Source organism: Bos mutus, chromosome 6, assembly GCF_027580195.1.
Source record: "Bos mutus isolate GX-2022 chromosome 6, NWIPB_WYAK_1.1, whole genome shotgun sequence".
NCBI lineage: Eukaryota > Metazoa > Chordata > Mammalia > Artiodactyla > Bovidae > Bos > Bos mutus.
In genome coordinates, this window is record NC_091622.1 from 6149924 (window position 1) to 6169519 (window position 19596).

Below are 19596 nucleotides of genomic sequence, written 5' to 3' on the forward strand. Positions count from 1 at the left end.
ACTGTGGCCCACCAGGCTCCTCTGTCGATGGGATCTGCCAGGCAAGAACACTGGAGTGGGTTGCCGTTTCCTTCTCCAGGGGATCTTCCCCACCCGGGGACTGAACCCACGTGTCCTGCACTGTAGGCAGGCTCCTGCATCACAGGCGGATTCTTTACTGACTGAGCCACCAGGGAAGCCCCTGGAGGGGGAAATAGAGCAACAGAAAGAAAAATACATGAAAAGCTATTTATTTTCAACAAAATCTTTTAAGGTACATTCTAGGGTCAGTAGAAAAACATTTCAATATTCTGAATCTTCTTTACCTTTCATACTGTAGAGAAGAATAAAGGCACCTATGAAATCTGAAAACGTTGAATAAAAACTATCATATATAAGAAAGGATATTTATCTAAGGCAGAAAACTGGATTAATACATATTTGCTAATTAAAAGAATTTCTAAAAAGACTGAAGCAAAAGCAATTAACTGTAAATTTAACTAAAACAGTGGTGTCCAAATTACAATTCTAAAAAGGTGATTTAAGGCCACAGTGGGAGGTGAAGAGAGTTTGAGAAATGAGGATTAAAAACTCATTCATTCTTATTTTAATCCAAGCAGCTTGTTTTTGTTTTTGTTTTTAAATGCTATTAGCAGACTAAACCACCACCATGAGGATTCATCTGAATTTCTTAACCAAAACAAGGGTGGGGCAGAATACAGTAGCTAATTAAAAAAAAAAAATTTATGTATTTTAGAAGCATTCTTACTTCACTAAGTGAACATTTAAGCCACAGATGTTTTTATATCCTAATAATGTAGCATTCTGTTGAAAAAAATTTCCATTTATTATAAAACCCAAAATGCCCAGTCAAAATATTTGCTACTATTAAAAGTGATATTAAAAAGTCATTCCAGTCAATAATAACAACTTTATTCCTCATTTACAAGTTAAAGAGGCATTAAAGAATTTCTTGAAAGGCACTTTTTAATATTTGACAAGAAACAAACGTCTCACCTGTACAGCACTGTTGAGAAAGCAGCTGTTTTGTCCTGGTTCATTCAACAAGCCTTTGGTAGGGGCCAGGGATAGCATACTCCCAGGCTGATAAGTTTTTCCGAGATTGCCACCAGGTTTCCGTAAGAATTTTACCCATGCCATTTTCAAGCAACTTTGCTTGCATTAAAGCTAAGATGTGTGTACTTATGTGATACTTCTGATGATAAAATGGATGGGGTCTTGAATGGTCCACTTACATCTGCTCCAGTCTATTACAAAAATGTAAGTTTCCAAGTCCATATCTTTCCTGATGCTGTAGTTTTGAGGACTTTGTCAAGTAAAAATAGGATACAAAAGCATTAAGGTTCTGAAAACTCAACAAGAAAGCTATTTTAAACAAGGCCTTAAAGATTTAAAAATCTTTGTGCTAAATTTTGTAAGAGGACAATTTAAGATGAAAAAGATTAAAAGAGTTTTTAAAAACTGTTAAAAATAACCTCGATGGGGAAATCATATTCTTTAAAGCACAAGTCATTTGTCTTGATGGTTTCAAAAACAGATGATACAAAAAGATGTAGAGTTAGCATTTGGTATAATTCCTTTGGTCATTTGTTTTCCTTATGTTTTTTTAACAAGAAAGAAGACTCTTTTCCAGGTGAAGTTATTAAAGGTGACTCCATATTTCATACCAATGTGACCTCAAAGCATATCTACAAGAAAAGAAAAGAAATGTTTAAATAAAAGGCTAATCAAGAATATTCCTTTTTTACTTTATGAACACAAATATTTAATACATTAGTAAAATAGTATATGTACACTCATAAAAGGATCAGAATAAAGTTCTTTTCAAATTAAGAAAATGTAAACATAGTTCATCATTTACATTTTCAAAAAATATCAAGGTGATATTAATCACTATCTACTTCAAGATTTCAATGGTTGCACGATGGTTTCAAAAAGACTACTAGAATTAACTTAGATTTCAGGTAGTCCTTTGAATAATACTAACTTTACTGTCAATACTATTATATACTTCTGTTTATTAAAACAAATTCATCTACAGAGACTCTATATCATCTCTTACTCTACACAGAATCATATTTCTCTAAGAATGTCAATAGATTTTATGTAAACTGACCTGCATTAAAACTCAGGAGAAACATTAAATTGATAAATCTTAGGGAATTAAATTTCCACACTGTTCATGAACACATGCTCCTGGCTAAAAGGATTTCAAAATGTTCAACTTCTTAATTAAAAACAATCAAGTATTACTAACAAAGTTTAATCAACTGAATTTTTTTCTGCATTCTTTCATTCAACAAACATTAGACTGAGACAGGTTCTGTGCCAAGCACTGGAACTGACATTTTGATGAGGAAAGAGAGACCTTAATTCAGTGAATAATAAATTGTAGAGTGTACTAGAAGAACTGTGCACTGAGCGCTAACATAAAAACAATGTAAGCAAAGGGGATGAGAAGTGTATATAATGGGAGATGGTTTGAACTTTTAAACAGGAAAGTCACAGAAGATATAACTGAGAAGGTTACCTTTACACAAAGATTTGAAGGAGGTGAAGATGCTATCTTGGAAAAGACTTTCCTAGCAGACTGAACAGCATGCCTGGCATACCAGAAGACTGTAAAAAGCCCAGCGTGGCAGAAGAAACATGAACAAAGAGGAGAGTAGATAAAAAGAGAGGATCCCTGGGAAAGAGAGATCATGGTGGGCCTCCAAAGTCCTGTGTAAGGACGTGTTTCAATTTAAACTCTGGGTGAAGGGCCCTAAGTTTACTTCATAGCACAAAAACATGAGAGGAAAGAATGTTACCAGTCAGTTCAATACCACTGATCAAACGCCCAATATGCTGGCAAAGCACTGAGGAATAAAGAAGAAAAGCAGTAGTCTTCACAGAATTCAGGTCGAGAAACTCTTGTTTCCAGCCCCACATATTATTGATCATGTCTTAGATGTTTGGTCTTAGATAAAATCTTGTCATCTGATTCATAGCTTCATCTAAAAAATGGAAACAACAATAATAAAAGCCCTGCTTAAGACAGGTTAAAAGTTTCAAGACTTATAAAACACTACATTATGTTAGCTGTTTTCTTCTTTTTAACTCTGTGGATTGTAACTTCTTCTAAAGTGATCTAAATGATTCTGAAAACTTTCATAGAAACTTTTAATAAATGCAGTCATGATTTTACAATAGTAAGGTAGCACTGTATCAGTAGTAAATTTGTATTTTTTTAAAATTTTATTTTATTTTTTAACTTTACAATATTGTATTTGTTTTGCCATATATTTGAAATGATATTCTCTCAACAATCATATAACTAGGCACCAGGTCTTACCCTGAACGGTTATATTTATGAAATAATCCCTACCATAATGAGTTCGGTTCTGTGATGGACACAGACACAAACAGATAATTTTAAAAATATTTAGCTGCTGTTCTTGGGCAAAATGTCAAATTAATATGTCCTCCTGGTTTTCTTCCTCCAATGCAACTCTGTGGAGATTATAAAAAAGCAACAAATAGTCTAAGTAGAAACAGGGAAAAATATTAAGTACAATAACTGGCTCATAGACTGGGAGAGAAATAGCATCCAGAGACACAGAGGGCCAAATGTTACAGACTGGGAAGATGTTGCTAGTTGTGAACTTTTCCATTCTTCACATTGCTCTAGGCCGAGAATTCCCACCCCACACAATGCAATGAAACAGGAAAGTTCTGTTACCACCCCAGTGCCATTTGGAGGGTAATTGAGATTAAAACATCAGGTAAGCATCAGAGTACAGCCAGTGGTAACAAGTGCAACATGAAGAAGTAGATGTTTTTTCAGGAAGTCCCTTGGTTTTTCTGTGATCCAACAAATTTTGGCAATTTGATCTCTGGTTCCTCTGCCTTTTCTAAATTCAGCTTGTACATCTGGAAGTTCTTGATTCATGTACTGTTGAAACTTAGCTTGAAGGATTTTGAGCACTATCTTGCTAGCATGTGAAATGAGTGCAACTGTCCAGTAATCTGAACATTCTTTGGCATTGCCTTTCTTTGGGATTGGAATGAAAATTGACCTTTTCTTGGAGAGGGCAGTGGCACCCCACTCCAGTACTCTTGCCTGGAAAATCCTGTGGATGGAGGAGCCTGGTAGGCTGCAGTCCATGGGGTCGCTAAGAGTCGGACACGACTGAGCGACCTCACTTTCACTTTTCACTTTCATGCATTGGAGAAGGAAATGGCAACCCACTCCAATGTTCTTGCCTGGAGAATCCCAGGGATGGTGAAGCCTGGTGGGCTGCCGTCTTTGGGGTCGCAGAGAGTGGGGACATGACTGAAGCGATTTAGCAGCAGCAGCAGCAGCAGTCCTGTGGCCACTGCTGAGTTTTCCAAATTTGTTGGCATATTGATTGTAGCACTTTCACAGCATCATCTTTTGGGATTTGAAATAGCTCAGCTGGAATTCCATCAATTTCACCAGCTTTGTTCATAGTAATGTTTCCTAAGGCCCACTTGACTTCACACTCCAGGATGTCTGGCTCTACGTGAGTGTGAGTGATCACACCATCATGACTATCTGGGTCAAGACCTTTTTTGTACAGTTCTTCTGTGTATTCTTGCCACCTCTTCTTAATATCTTCTGCTTCTGTTAGGTCCATACCATTTCTGTCCTTTATTGTGCCCATCTTTTCATAAAATGTTCCCTTGATATCTCTTTTCTTAAAGAGATCTCTAGTCTTTCTCATTCTATTCTTTTTTGCTATTTCTTTGCATTGTTCACTTAGGAAGGCTTTCTTATCTCTCCTTGCTATTCCCTGGAACTCTGCATCCAGCTGGGTATATCTTTCTCCTTTGACTTTTCTTAGCTATTTGTAAAGCCACCTCAAACAAACACTTTGCCATCCTGTATTTCTTTTTCTTGGGGATGGTTTTGGTCACCACCTCCTATACAATGTTATGAATCCCATCCATAGTTCTTCAGGCACTCTGCCTACCAGATATAATCCCTGGAATCTCTTCGTCACCTTCACAGTATAATCATAATGGATTTCATTTAGGTCATACCTGAAAGGTCTAGTGGTTTTCCCTATTTTCTTCAATTTAAGCCTGAATTTTGAAAAAAGGAGCTCATGATCTGAGCCACAGTCACAAGAAGCAACAGTTAGAATCGGACATGGAACAACGGACTGGTTCAAAATTGGAAAAGGACTATGTCAAGGCTGTATATTGTCACCCTGCTTATTTACCTTTTATGTATAGTACATCATGCAAAATGTTGGGCTGGATGACTCACAAGCTGGAATCAAGACTGCCAGGAGAAATATTAACAACCTCAGATATGCAGATGATACCACTGTAATGACAGAAAGTAAAGAGGAACTAAAGAGTCTCTTGATGAGGGTGAAAGAGGAGAGTAAAAAAGCTGGCTTGAAATTCAACATTCAAAAATGTTAAGATCATGGCTTCAGGTCCCACTACTTCATAGCAAATAGATGGGGAACCAATGGAAACAGTGACAGACTTTATTTTCTTGGTCTCCAAAATCACTGTGGATGGTGACTGCAGTCACGAAATTAAGACACTTATCCTTGAAAGGAAAGCTATTACAAACTAGACAGCATTATTAAAAAGCAGGGACATCACTTTGCCGACAAAGGTCCATATAGTCAAACCTATGGTTTTCCCAGTAGTCATGCATGGATGTGAGAGTTGGACCACAGAGAGGGTTGAGTGCCAAAGAACTGATGCTTTTGCACTATGGTGTTGGAGAAGACTCTTGAGAGTCCCCTGGACTGCAAAGAGATCAAAACAGTCAATCCAAAAGGAAATCAGTCCTGGGTGTTCATTGGAAGGACTGATGCTGAAGCTGAAGCTCCAATACTTTGGCCCCGTGATGCCAAGAGCCAACTTACTCGAAAACACCCTGATGCTGGGAAAGATTGAGAACAAGAGGAGAAGGGGGCGACAGAGGATGAGATGGTTGGATGGCATCACTGACTCAACAGACATGAGTTTGAGCAAACTCCAAGAGATAGTGAAGGACAGGGAAGCCTGGCATGCTGCAGTTCATGAGGTCACAAAGAATCAGATATCACCTAGCAACTCAACAACAAGTGGAGACACCTTCAAGGCCCCTGCGTGTTCTATCCTCACTCTACCCCAACAATCTACCAGTGTGTCAAAAGAATAATGTGTCACTGGAAAATTAATAAGATTTATTCCAGGAATTCAAATGTAATTCTGTATTTACTCTTTCAGTAAATATTGGGGAAGTTGTGCAGAAAAAGAGCTAACACAACAATATTTACAGCAGCTGAAAGGTGGAAAAACAACCCATATATTTGACTAAAGAATAAATAAAATATGGTGTATGTGTGTATATGAATGTGTGTGTACAAACACAACAGAATACATTATTTAGCCATAAAAAGAAATGAAGTACTTAAACATGCTACAACTTAAACACCAAAAACATGTTGATAAGTGAAAGTCACAGAAAGTCACAGTCACACTGTAAGATTCCATTCATCCAAAATGTCCAAAAGAGACACCTCTAGAGACAGACAGTAGATAAGTGGTTGCTTACACTGGAGACGAGACGGCCATGGAGAACAAGTGAAGACAGGGTTGGAAAGTGATAGCTAAAGGGTATTCAGATTTTTCTCCTTCCAGTTTTATTGAGACATAACTGACACACACACTGTATAAGTTTAAGGTGGATAGCATAAAGATTTGACTTAATACATGATGAAGTGATTATCACAATAAGTTCAGTGAAATATCCATCATCAAATATAGATACAGAATTAAAGAAGTAGGAAAAAATATTTTCCTTGTGATGAGAATTCTTAGGACTGACTCTAAGAACTTTCATATAACAAAGAGCAGTGTTAATTATAATCATCACGTTGTACATTACATTCCTAGTTCTTATTTATCTTATAACTAGGAGGCATAACCTGTACCTTTTGACAACCTGCATCTAGTTTACCCACTTCTCCAAGCCCCCACTTCTGGGTAAACCACAATCTGCCCTTTTTCTATGAGTTTATTTGTATGTTTGCTTGTTTTTAAAGTATAACTGACCTATAACATTATGTTAGCTCCTGTTATACAACATAGTAATTTGGCACTTCTACACATTTCAAGGAAAAAAAAATGTTACAAAATGTCACCTTACAAAAACATTACATAGTTATCGACTATATTTCCCACACTGCACATTTCATACCCATGACTGGTTTACTTTGCAAATGGAAGCTTATTCCTCTTAAGCTCCCTCACATACTTCCTTCTTCCCTGCAACCTCGGTCCTCTGGCAACCACTTGTTTGCTCTCTATATTCATAATTCTGTCTCTATTTTGCTATGTATAATTGTTTTGTTTTTTAGATTCTACATATAAATGAAATCACACAGTATTTGGTTTTTTATACATGATTTATTTCAGTTAACGTAATACTCTCTAAGGTCCGTCTAAGTTGTCACAATTGGCAAATTTCATTTCTTTATGGGTGAATAATATTCTACTGTATGTACATAAATACATGCAGCACCTCTTCTTTATCCATTCATCTAGCGATGGACACCTGGGTTGCTTCCAGTATCTTGGCTGTTGTAAATAATGCTGCAGTAAACATAAAGGTGCATACATCTTTTCAAAATAGTGCTTTTGCTTTCTTCTGATAAATAGGAGTGCAATTACTGGATCATTTGACAGCTTTTTTTTTTTTTTGGCAGTCCTATTTTTAATTTCTTGAGAAGTTTCCATATTACTTTCCACAGTGGCTGGCCAATTTATATCTCCACCAATGGTGCACAACGGTTCCCTTTTCTCCACATCCTGGTCAACACTTGTTACCTGTTGTCTTCGTTTTGGCTGTGTTGGGTCTTAGTTGTGGCTTTTCGTTGAGACATGCAGGATCTTTATTGGAAGCACATGGATCTCGTTCCTTGCCAAGGATGAAAACTAGGGCCCCTGCATGGGAGTGCGGAATCTTAGTCGCTAGACTACCAAGAAGTCCCTGTCGTTTTTTTAAATGTCAGCCATTCGGTGATATTTCATTGTGTTTCTGACTTGCATTTCCTTGATGATTAGTGATGCTGAGCATCTTTTCATGTGCCTGTTGGCAATCTATCTTCTTTGAAAAAAATATCTATTCAGATCCTCTGCCCATTTTTTAATCAGCTTATTTTTCTTCTGATATTGTATTGTATGAGTTCCTTGTATATTTGGGGTATTAATCCTTTATCAAATATATTATTAACAAATACCTTCTCCCATTCAGCAGGTAGCCTTTTCCTTTTGTTGACAGTTTCCTTTGCTGTGCAAAAGATTTTTGGTTTGATGTAGTCCCATTTGTGTATTTTTACTTTTATTTGCTTTACCTGTGGAGGCATGCTGCTGCTGCTGCTAAGTCACTTCAGTTGTGTCCGACTCTGTGTGACCCCATAGACAGAAGCCCACCAGGCTCCCCGTCCCTGGGATTCTCCAGGCAAGAACACTGGAGTGGGTTGCCATTTCCTTCTCCAGTGCATGAAAATGAAAAGTGAAAGTGAAGTCGCTCAGTTGTATCCAACTCTTAGCGACCCCATGGACTGCAGCCTACCAGGCTTCTCTGTCCATGGGATTTTCCAGTACTGGAGTGGGGTGCCATCGCCTTCTCCATAGCCCCCAAAATATTACTAAGACTAATGTCAAAGATAGTGTTGCCTATGTATTCCTCCAGAATTTATGGTCTTAGGTCTTATATTTCAATGTTTAATCCACTTTGAATTTATACTTGTGCATGGTGTGACACATTAGTCCAGTGATTCCTTTGCACAGAGTTATCCAGTTCTCCCAGGACCATTTACTGAAGACTTTGTCTTTCCCGCTGTATATTCTTGCTTCCTTGTTATAGATCAACTGTGGGTTCATTTATGAGCTCTCTATTCTGTTCCATTGATCTATGTATCTGTTTTCCTGCCGTATTATATTCTTTTGGTGACTGCAGCTGTGTAATATAGCTTGAAGTAAGGGGTCATGATATACCGAGCTTTACTCTTCTTACTCAAAAATGTTTTAGCTATTCAGGGTCTTTTTTCCATACAAATTGTAGAATTATTTGGCCTAGTCCTGTGAAAAATGCCACTGGTGTTTTGATACAGATTGCACTGAATCTGTAGATTGCCTTGAGTAGTAGGATCATTTTAATAATATTAATTATTTCAATCCATGAACATAGTATATCTTTCAATCTGTTTGTGTTGTCTTCAGTTTCTTTAATCAGTGAATTGTCTAGTGACCAAACAGGAGATGGCAAGAGTGAACGTCGACATTTTAGTAATCAGCGAACTAAAATGGACTAGAATGGATGAATTTAATCAGATGACCATTATATCTACTACTGTGGGCAAGAATTCCTTAAAAGAAATGCAGTAGCCATCACAGTCAACAAAAGAGTCCGAAATGCAGTACTTGGATGCAGTCTCAAAAATGACAGAATGATCTCTGTTCATTTTCAAGGCAGACCATTCAATATCACAGTAATCCAAGTCTATGCCCCAACCAGTAATGCTGAAGAAGCTGAAGTTGAACGGTTCTATGAAGACCTAAAAGACCTTCTAAAACTAACACCCAAAACTGATGTCCTTTTCATTATAGGAGACTGGAATGCAAAAGTAGGGAGTTGAGCAATACCTGGAGTAGCAGCCAAATTTGAAATTTGGGCTTGGAGTACAGAATGAAGCAGGGCAAAGGCTAATAGAGTTCTGCCAAGAGAATGCACTGGTCATAGCAAACAAGAAAAGAAAACAAAACAACAAACAAAAGAGGAATCTACACATGGACATCACCAGATGGTCAACACTGAAATCAGACTGATTATATTTGTTGTAGCCAAGATGGAAAAGCTCTATACAGTCTGCAAAAACAAGACAGGGAACTGACTATGGCTGAGATCATCAACTCCTTATTGTCAAATTCAGACTTAAACTGAGTGGGGAAAACCACTAAACCATTCAGGTATGGCCTAAATCAAATCCCTTATGATTATACAGTGGAAGTGAGAAATAGATTTAAGGGATTAGATCTGATAGAGTGCCTGATGAACTATGGACAGAGGTTCCTGACATTGTACTGGAGACCGGGATCAAGACCATCCCCAAGAAAAAGAAATGCAAAAAAGCAAAATGGCTGTCTGAGGAGGCCTTACAAATAGCTGTGAAAAGAAGAGAAGCAAAAAGCAAAGGAGAAAAAGAAAGATATACCCATTTGAATGCAGAGTTCCGAAGAACAGCAAGGAGAGATAAGAAAGCCTTCCTCAGGGATCAATGCAAAGAAATACAGGAAAACAACAGAATGGGAAAGACTAGAGATCTCTTCAAGAAAATCAGAGATACCAAAGGAACATTTCATGCAAAGATGGGCTCGATAAAGGACAGAAATGGTATGGACCTAACAGAAGCAAAAGATATTAGGAAGAGATAGCACGAATACACGGAAGAATTATACAAAGAAGATCTGCATGACCCAGATAATCAGGATGGTGTGATCACTCACCTAGAGCCAGACATCCTGGAATGTGAAGTCAAGTGGGCCTTAGGAAGCATCACTACGAACAAAGCTAGTGGAGGTGATGGAATTCCAGTTGAGCTATTTCAGATCCTAAGAGATGATGCTGTGAAAGTGCTGCACTCAATGTGCCAGCAAAGTTGTAAAACTCAGCAGTGGCCACAGGACTGGAAAAGGTCAGTTTTCATTCCAATCCCAAAGAAAGGCAATGTCAAAGAATGCTCAAACTACCGCACAATTACACTCATCTCACACGCTAGCGAAGTAATGCTCAAAAATCTCCAAGCCAGTCTTCAGTAATACATGAACTGTGAACTTCCAGATGTTCAAGCTGGTTTTAGAAAAGGCAGAGGAACCAGAGATCAAATTGCCAACATCCACTGGATCACCGAAAAAGCAAGAGAGTTCCAGAAAAACATCTACTTCTGCTTTACTGACTATACCAAAGCCTTTGACTGTGGGGATCACCACAAACTGTGGAAAATTCTGAAAGAGATGTGAATACCAGACCACCTGACCTGCCTCTTGAGAAACCTGTACGCAGGTGAGGAAGCAACAGTTAGAACTGGACATGGAACAACAGACTGGTTCCAAATAGGAAAAGGAGTACATCAAGGCTATATATTGTCACCCTGCTTATTTAACTTCTATGCAGAGTACATCATGAAACGCTGGGCTAGAGGAAGTACAAGCTGGAATCAAGATTGCTGGGAGAAATATCAATAACCTCAGATATGCAGATGACACCACCATTATGGCAGAAAGTGAAGAAGAACTAAAAAGCCTCTTGATGAAAGTGAAAGAGGAGAGTGAAAAAGTTGGCTTAAAGCTCAACATTCAGAAAACTAAGGTCATGGCATCTGTTCCAATCACTTCATGGCAAATAGATGGAGAAACAGTGGAAACAGTGGCAGACTTTATTTTGGGGGGCTTCAAAATCACTGCAGATGGTGACTGCAGCCATGAAATTAAAAGATGCTTGCTCTTTGGAAGAAAAGTTATGTCCAACCTAGACAGCATATTAAAAGGCAGAGACATTAATTTACCAACAAAGGTCCATCTAGTCATGGCTATGGTTTTTCTAGTGGTCATGTATGGATGTGAGAGTTGGACTATAAAAAAAAGCAGAGCACTGAATAATTGATGCTTTTGAACTGTGGTGTTGGAGAAGACTCTTGTGAGTCCCTTGGATTGCAAGGAGATCCAACCAGTCCATCCTAAAGGAGATCAGTCCTCGGTGTTCATTGGAAGGACTGATGTTGAAGCTGAACTCCAATACTTTGACCACCTCATGAGAAGAGCTGACTCATTGGAAAAGACCCTGATGCTGGGAAAGATTGAGGGCAGGAGGAGAAGGGGACGACATAGGACGACACAGTTGGATGGCATCACCGACTCAATGGAGATGGGTTTGGGTAAACTCCGGGAGTTGTTGATGGACAGGGAGGCCTGGCGTGCTACAGTCCATGAGGTCACAAAGAGTCAGACACGACTGAGCAATTGAACTGAACTGAAGTACCAGACTACAGTCCATGGGGTCACAGAGCGTCAGAGACATATTAGTGACTAAACAACAACAGGTCTTTTACCTCCAGAGTTAGATCTTTTTCTAAGTTGTATTCTTTTAAATGCAATTGTAAATTCTAACCACCAATGATTTGATTAGGCTACTAGATCAGTCTCGGTAAATGGTAGTAATAGCTGAACTTGGACTCATTATAGCTGTTATAGGACTTCCCTTGTGGCTCAGACAATAAAGCATCTGCCTACAATGCAGGAGACCTGGGTTCGATCCCTGGGTTGGGAAGATCCTCTGGAGAAGGAAATGGCAACTCACTCCACAACTCTTGCCTAGAGAATCCCATGAACGCAGTACCCGGTAGGCTACAGTCCATGGGGTCTCAAAGAGTCAGACACAACTGAGCGACTTCACTTCACTTCATAGCTGTTATGGTTGAACTGTGCTCCGCCCCCAAAGTATTTTGAAGTACTAGCCTCTAGTACCTGTGAACATGATCTCATTTGGAAATAGGGTTTTTATAGATGAGATTAGATCATGATGAGATCATTAGGATGGAGCCTAATCAAAAAGACTAGCAGAAGTCATTAGAAGAAGAGACAGAGACAAACAGAATATCATGTTTGATACAGAATGATACAGCTACAAGTAAAAGAACACCAAGAATTGACAGCTACCACCAGAAGCTAGAAAGTGGCAAGGGAGGATTCTGTACAGAGCCCTAGAAAGGAACCAATCCTGCTAAAACCTTGATTTTGGACTTCTAGCCTCCAGAGCCGTGAGAGAACAATTCTATTGCTTTAAGCTGTCTGGTTTGTGGTCCTTTGTGACAGCAGCCCTAGGAAACTAACACAATAGCTGATAAAGCCTTAGAGACTCCTTTGTTCTTTTAAGTATATTGTTTCTTTCTTGATTATAAAATAGTATTTTTTTTTATATAGATATCTAAAATACACATAAATATTTAAAACAGAAAATTTAGAAATACATACAATCCCATAGAAGGAGAGAATCACTGTTAATAAAGCTACTGAAATACATTCTTAATAGTACCCTGGCTTAGCCATCAAACTCTAAAGTGAAATTTCATTTTAACATCTTTTCACTATAAGCAATATAGCTAAGGGACATACTGAAGAGTTTTCAGTGATATATTACAACCATCCACCTTACTAGTAAAACTATTTAAAACTTTATTTTAGATAATTAGATAGCAAGCTATCTATAAGTATACCTATATTTATATATATATACTTATATATACCTATACATAGGTAAGTGTGTATGCTAAGTCACTTCAGTCATGTTCAACTCTGCAACCCTATGGACTGCAGCCCACCAGACTCCTCCGTTCATGCGGATTTTCCAGCCAAGAATACTGACTAGAGTGGGTTGCCATCCCCTCCTCCAAGGGATCTTCCCATATGTAGGTAGATAGCAAGTTAAAAAAAAAAAAAAAAAAAAAAAAAAAAACCTCATTCATTATAGGCCTCCTTTTTATAAAGTTGAAGTATTATAGTAAGAAAGATAATAGAAGAATAGATGACTTTTGATACAGAAAACCACAAGACGATACTAGAAAATTTATTAAACACAAAATAAAATTAAAGTAATAAGGACAAACCATACTACCACCACCCCAAAAAGCAAATTTTAAGTAACTTTCAATGTTTTGTATCTTTTTGCTCAACTTCTTTATGCCCAATAAAGAACTGTGCTTTATTTATTCTGGCTGTTACCAATCACTAGATTCCAATGGTAACTAATTAGAGAAAAACAAGAGCGCATATGTATCCAGAATACAGAGTATGAACATGAGAGACAATGGCTTATGGCAATCTGCTTTAAGACATGATCTTCAGAAGAAAAGTATGCCATGCCAAGGCAGGTATCACCTAACATTCCTTTGCCTTGACAAAGCCCCAAACTGAACTCCTGCTTTACCTCTATCTTCTTCCCCATTTTAGCTGATGGTAACTTCATCATTCTAGTCGCTCAGAAGAAATAATCTTGGTATCATCTTTGACGCCTCTTTTTTGAATATCTTAGACAGAATGTGCCCAATTCTTACCACCTCCACTTCTACTATTCTGGACTTCGCCATCATCAGATCTTTCCTGGATTGCCAGACAACGTCGTAATTGTCTCCTTGCTTCTACCATTAGCTGTTACAGTCTATTCTCAAGATTAGACATGAAACTTCTAAAATCAAATGATAAAGCCATCCCTCTGCTCAAAACTTTTTAATGGGTCCTTACTACATTCAGATTAAAAACCAAAAATCTTTACAATGGCCTGCAAAGCTTATACTACCTGCTAAAAGTAAAAACGCTTTTTTCTAAACTCACACCACTTCTGAGCCCAGATGTGTGGGTTTTTACACAATAAGCAATTCTCTAATTCTCAAGACACTACAATTTAACTCGATTTGACACTATTGGAGTTAGTATCAGATCCCACAAGCCAATGGCTCAGTCCCACTAGAGACTCCCCATTTCAGACACCAACCACAAGTCCCAAGTAGTCACCTGTATTTCTGATGAACCACCAATAAGTTAGGGGTTCCCTCCAACCTCTGCCAAGGATTCAATTAACTTGCTGCCATGGCTCTGGAAAACAGCTTACTTGAGTGGATTTCAACTTCATTATAAAAAGATACAACTCATGAACAGTCTGATGGAAGAGCTGAAACAGGGCAAAAAATGTGGGAAGGGGCAAGGAGCTTCCACACCCTCTCAAGAACACCATCCTCCCAACACCTCTACAAGTTCACCAACCCAAAAGCTCTTCAAACCGCTTCAGTTAGGATTTTTTAATGGAGGTTTCATTGTGTAGGCATGCTTGATTAAATATTTGGCCACTGGTGAGTAGCTCAACCTCCACGTCTCCCCTCTCTGGAGCTGTGTGTATATGTGGATGGTGAGGAGAGGGGGTGGAGGGCTGAAAATTTCAATCCTCTAATGACATGGTTGGTTTCGTGACAATCCATTCTCACCCTGCGGCTAGCACCCAGTCACCAACACACATTTATCTCAACCATAGCCATCTCAACACACATTTATCACCTTGCAGATTCCAAGAATTTTCGGAGCTGTGTGCCAGGAAACAGGCAGAGACCAAATATACATTTCTTCTTATGTAACACCCATCTTCTCACCTCTAACTTCATCCCTAACTACTTTCCCTTTACATTCTCCGTTTTCAACTTTATGGGCCTCCTCGTTATTCCTGAACAAACCACGCAAACTCCTGCTCTAAAGCCTTGACACTCTATTCCACTGCCTGGAGTACACTTCCTCTTGATACCCACATGACTTCTTCCTGGCTCACTTCATGATTGCTTTGCTCAAAAATCACCTTCTATATGAGGCTTATACTTAAAATTGCAACCCACTCCATATTTCCAATTCCCCTTGCCCCGCTCTACTTTTTCTTTTCTCCTTGGCATTCTTCACCAACTAAGATAGCATACAATTGACTTATTGTTTTTTATCACTGTTTATCATTGTTTCTCCTCCCAATCCTCTTAGAATATAAACTGAATTCCAAGCAACTAGAACAATACAAAGTACATGGTAGGCAGTCATTAAATACTTACTGAATGAAGCTCAGGAAATAAAGCGGAACCTCAATCAACAAACCCTATGAAATCAACAAAGAGGACCTGGGCATTAAAGGTATAGGACAACTTCCCACCACTTGGCAGCTAGGTTAATGTCAGTAGTATACTGACAAGGAGGTAAGATTATTTCAGGCCTATACAGCAGTACCTTATAATAGAAAACATCTTCTAGGGTTCAAACAGACTGCTCACCTAAAAACAGGGAGGGCCATAATTAGAGGGCCAAGATTTTATTATGCAGGGTGAGAAGTTTAAAAGAAGATAAAGCACAAAGCACCTGGTTAACAAAGAATGCCCTGATGGGTTCTTGACAAGGATGGAATTCATGTTCTGGTACTGACCTCATGATTTCCAATTATTCTACCTCTGAAAAACTTCCACCAACACAGCATATTACTCAACTACTTAATCATTAAAAGCAAATGAATTCCATTATCTATAATTATGATCTATATTAAAAAGTTCATAGAATTATTCTAAGAATCACAAACCATGTCTAAAATAACTAATAAATGCCCAAAACACGGCAAGCACTCAGTAAAAATGCGAGCTAACTATAATGACAGCAAAAATACAATCTCTGATATAAAATGATTTTTAATAATATAAAAAACACAGTTGAAGAAAAAGTAAAAGCTGTATTGATATTTTACACCCCATTTTGTTATTCCTCCATTTCTTTAAACTGATGTATCAATCTTGACTAAAGACATAATCCAGATTAGTGGCATCGGATAAACTGTACTCAATTTTAAAATCTATTAAGTCATTCTTAGTAGAAAATAAGCAGTTTCATTTGTAGAGCTATCCTACTTTAAGAAAACTTAAAATATGAAAACTTCTAATTACAAAAAGAAGTTTGGGAATGCTTCACTTTACAAGTAGATTCACCATAGTATTATTTTAAACATTGATTTACGAACTGAGCTAGAGAAAGAGAAATGAGTTACCATGTTAGAAGGCAATGCATCAGAAATAAAGTGAAAGCAATTCTGAAATAATGTAAGCAACAGAGATTTAATTTAGAAGAATTCAACCTATGTACAACTTTACAGAAAAATTCAAAACTTCCTTAATGACAATTTTAATTCATAAATAACACGACAACCATGCAGCCATAAACAATAACTAGCAACTTTTCTGAAGTGACTCATGTAAAATAAACGTTCTTCAACCATATGCAATGGCTTGTAGCACGTTGGGGTATGTCACGGAACACCTTTGATGGCAGCCTATGGATCCCTTAGGATGATGTTTGTAAAAACATAAAATATAATTCATGGGATTACAATTAAAAAAGGGCGAAAAAAGTGTATAAGATTCCCAAGAAACCCAGTTACATTAAAATTCAGTTCTAATCATAGACCACAGTTTTAATCATGAATCCTCAGTTAATAAAAGAACTGCTGATAGAGGTTACAGATTAACTTGGAAAAGAAAAGAAGAAATACTTTTGCCTAAATATTCTATACATGTAGTATTCCTAGTATTTAAAAAAATAACTTGCCAAGATTAAGATATTATATAGTTATTTAAAGTTTAAATAACCTTTGAAAGTTTTTATCTCTGGTAGAACATTTCTTGTTCCTACTGTGTGCATATACTATAATGCAAAATAACAGTTTCAACAGGAAAATAATTTGTGATTTGACTACTGAATGTGTACATTACCTTAAAACAGAATTTTCATTTTTGAACTCTTTGGCTAAAAAAAACTTCTAAATCATTATTCCCAAAATATCCTGGTACTGCACAGTTTAAAATATACATTTGACACTAAATAATGGAAAAGATCTTGAATCACAGTATTTACTAAAATCGTTAAGTTTTTTGATTTTTTAAGAAAAAGAATAAACTAGGTGAGAAATGGTGCCCTACCACCATTAAAATAGCTTTCTTTGAAAAAATCACTTTTTTGTATCTAAAGAAAATATTAATAAATGACTATTAGTGTCAAGTTACAAGAGCTATACAAATCTACCTACATTTACAAAAACATTTTTTTAGTTAATAGGAAAAATGAAAGATCTGTTCTTGGTTGCTTATTTTTCACACTGTAGGAAGAAAACACACATAACTAGTGTGTTGAGTAGAATAAACCACTTTCATGTTTTATCACTAGTAATTGTGAACCTAAACAAACTGTACAGTGAGTTCATTTTAAAAACGAATAAAATTTAAAATAAAAACAAAAACCTTGTTTTTTTCAGAGCATAACTAACTCCTTCCTACAGTGTGTTTGTCTATTTGAAATTATGACAACAGCAGATAAATCATATATTACTTTTTTTTTCATATATTACTTTTGCAATATGTTTCATTTGTTTTCATTTCTCTTTGCCTAGACCATCACCATGTAACTGAAAAGAATAGAACATTAAACTAACAAGAAGTATTTAATATTAACTTAGCCAAAAGTTCATTTCAATCCGAATTTTGTTAGGAATTTCTCCTTCTTTTAAATACTGAGAATTACGAACGCTTTTCTTTAAAGAACATTACTAAAAGTGAATCAGACCCTAATCACAAAGAACCTCCTAAATTTAAACATCCCTCAGAAATAGCCTTGAAAACTCACTGCAAAAAAATACATATTTTCTTCCAGATAAGGAAACATATGGCAAACTCTTATCTAACAAATAAAGCCTTGCAGTACATTTGCAAGCATTAATGAGGCTTCGTACTGATGGAGAAAACCTTGTAGCGGAGTCAAAACCTCAGAGCACGCTCGAAATGCAGGCTTTAGAAACGCTCTCTGCTACACCTGTGCAAGTACTTCCTGTTCTCCAAAGATATTTAAAAGTTGTTTGGTAAACGTCCCGTTGGAGAAAGAAATGGCAACCCACTCCAGTATTCTTGCCTGGAAAATCTCATGGACGGAGGAGCCTGGCGGGCTACAGTCCATGGGGTCGCAAAGAAGTCGGAAACGACTGGGCACACACCAGACCAGAAATGTCCACTAAATCGCCATTTAGAAGCTAAACATTAACTTCATAAATTACTACTACTAAATCACTACATTATTACTACTACCACTCAGAAATCACCAGTCCGAAGAGTCCCACGAATCATCTCTTCTCCAAACAGAACAACAAAACCTCTTTAAAAAGCGGCTGCTCGAGAGGCAGTGGCTTGGATAGTGAGGGGCAGGCGCCAGGTAAGCATAATATTCATAATTCCAAAGCACTAAGCGACCCAGCAGGATCCCAGGTTCCGCCTCTGGCCAGCCCTCAAACACAGCAGGAACAACCAAAACCCAGTAAGTACAGGACCTCCTCCCTACGCGTTCGCCTCCAGCCTGGTCAAAGGCACCTCCGCCAGATCCTGGACGCGGCGGGAGGGCGGCGGGAGGGCTGCGTGACCTCCAGAGTCTGCCCCGAAGCGGCTGGGGGAGGAGGTCGGGGGGCAGCGAGGAGAGACATCGAGTCTGGGACTAGAACGTGGGTCTTCCAGTCAGGCCCGCGGAGGTCGCAGGTCTTTGGATCTCCAGCCAGGGACTAGTTTCGGAGACTTACCTTGAGCTCTGCCCTTTTAGCAAGAGGGGCGTGCGGTCCAGGTAGAGAAATATAGGCCTTCTACCGCCACAGGGCAATCTCCCGCTGGCCCAGCTCTGCGTCCAGCTGACACCAGGCTGACACACCAACAGCTGCCACCGAAACCGAGGCTCACCGGGAACTGGAGCAGAGGCGACTGGTCTCCGCCGCCCAGACCTCGACCCAGCGCTTGGAGCATGCGCACACGCCTCACCACCCAAAGGCCAGTCAGGCCAGTGACACCTGCGATCAACAGGTCCTGGGAGCCCCGCCCAAATCCCCGCCTCACCCCCGCCCCGCCTCCTCGAAGCTGACCCCGCCCTCAGGCTCCAGGAGCTGGCTCCGCCCCCACACGCGATTTCCCGGCTTTCCGGACCTGCGGATCT

The 19596-nt window shown here is 38.5% G+C and overlaps 1 protein-coding gene across 4 annotated transcripts in view; it reads right to left on the reverse strand.

Moving 5' to 3' along the window:
* Positions 1-19333, reverse strand: part of USP53 (ubiquitin specific peptidase 53) — a 59379-nt gene extending 40046 nt beyond the window's left edge. For 2 of the 4 annotated variants that reach the window (XM_005898066.3, XM_070371933.1), the window contains exons 1-2: positions 19193-19333; positions 997-1688 (exon numbers count right to left, since the gene is read on the reverse strand). In XM_005898066.3, the coding sequence (XP_005898128.2) occupies positions 997-1140 (144 nt within the window). In that variant the 5' untranslated portion in view covers positions 1141-1688; positions 19193-19333. Of the gene's footprint in view, positions 1-996; positions 1689-2810; positions 2997-19192 lie in introns of all 4 variants that reach the window. The other 2 variants (XM_070371935.1, XM_070371934.1) reach the window with 2 other exon arrangements.
* Positions 19334-19596: the final 263 nt, after the last annotated feature.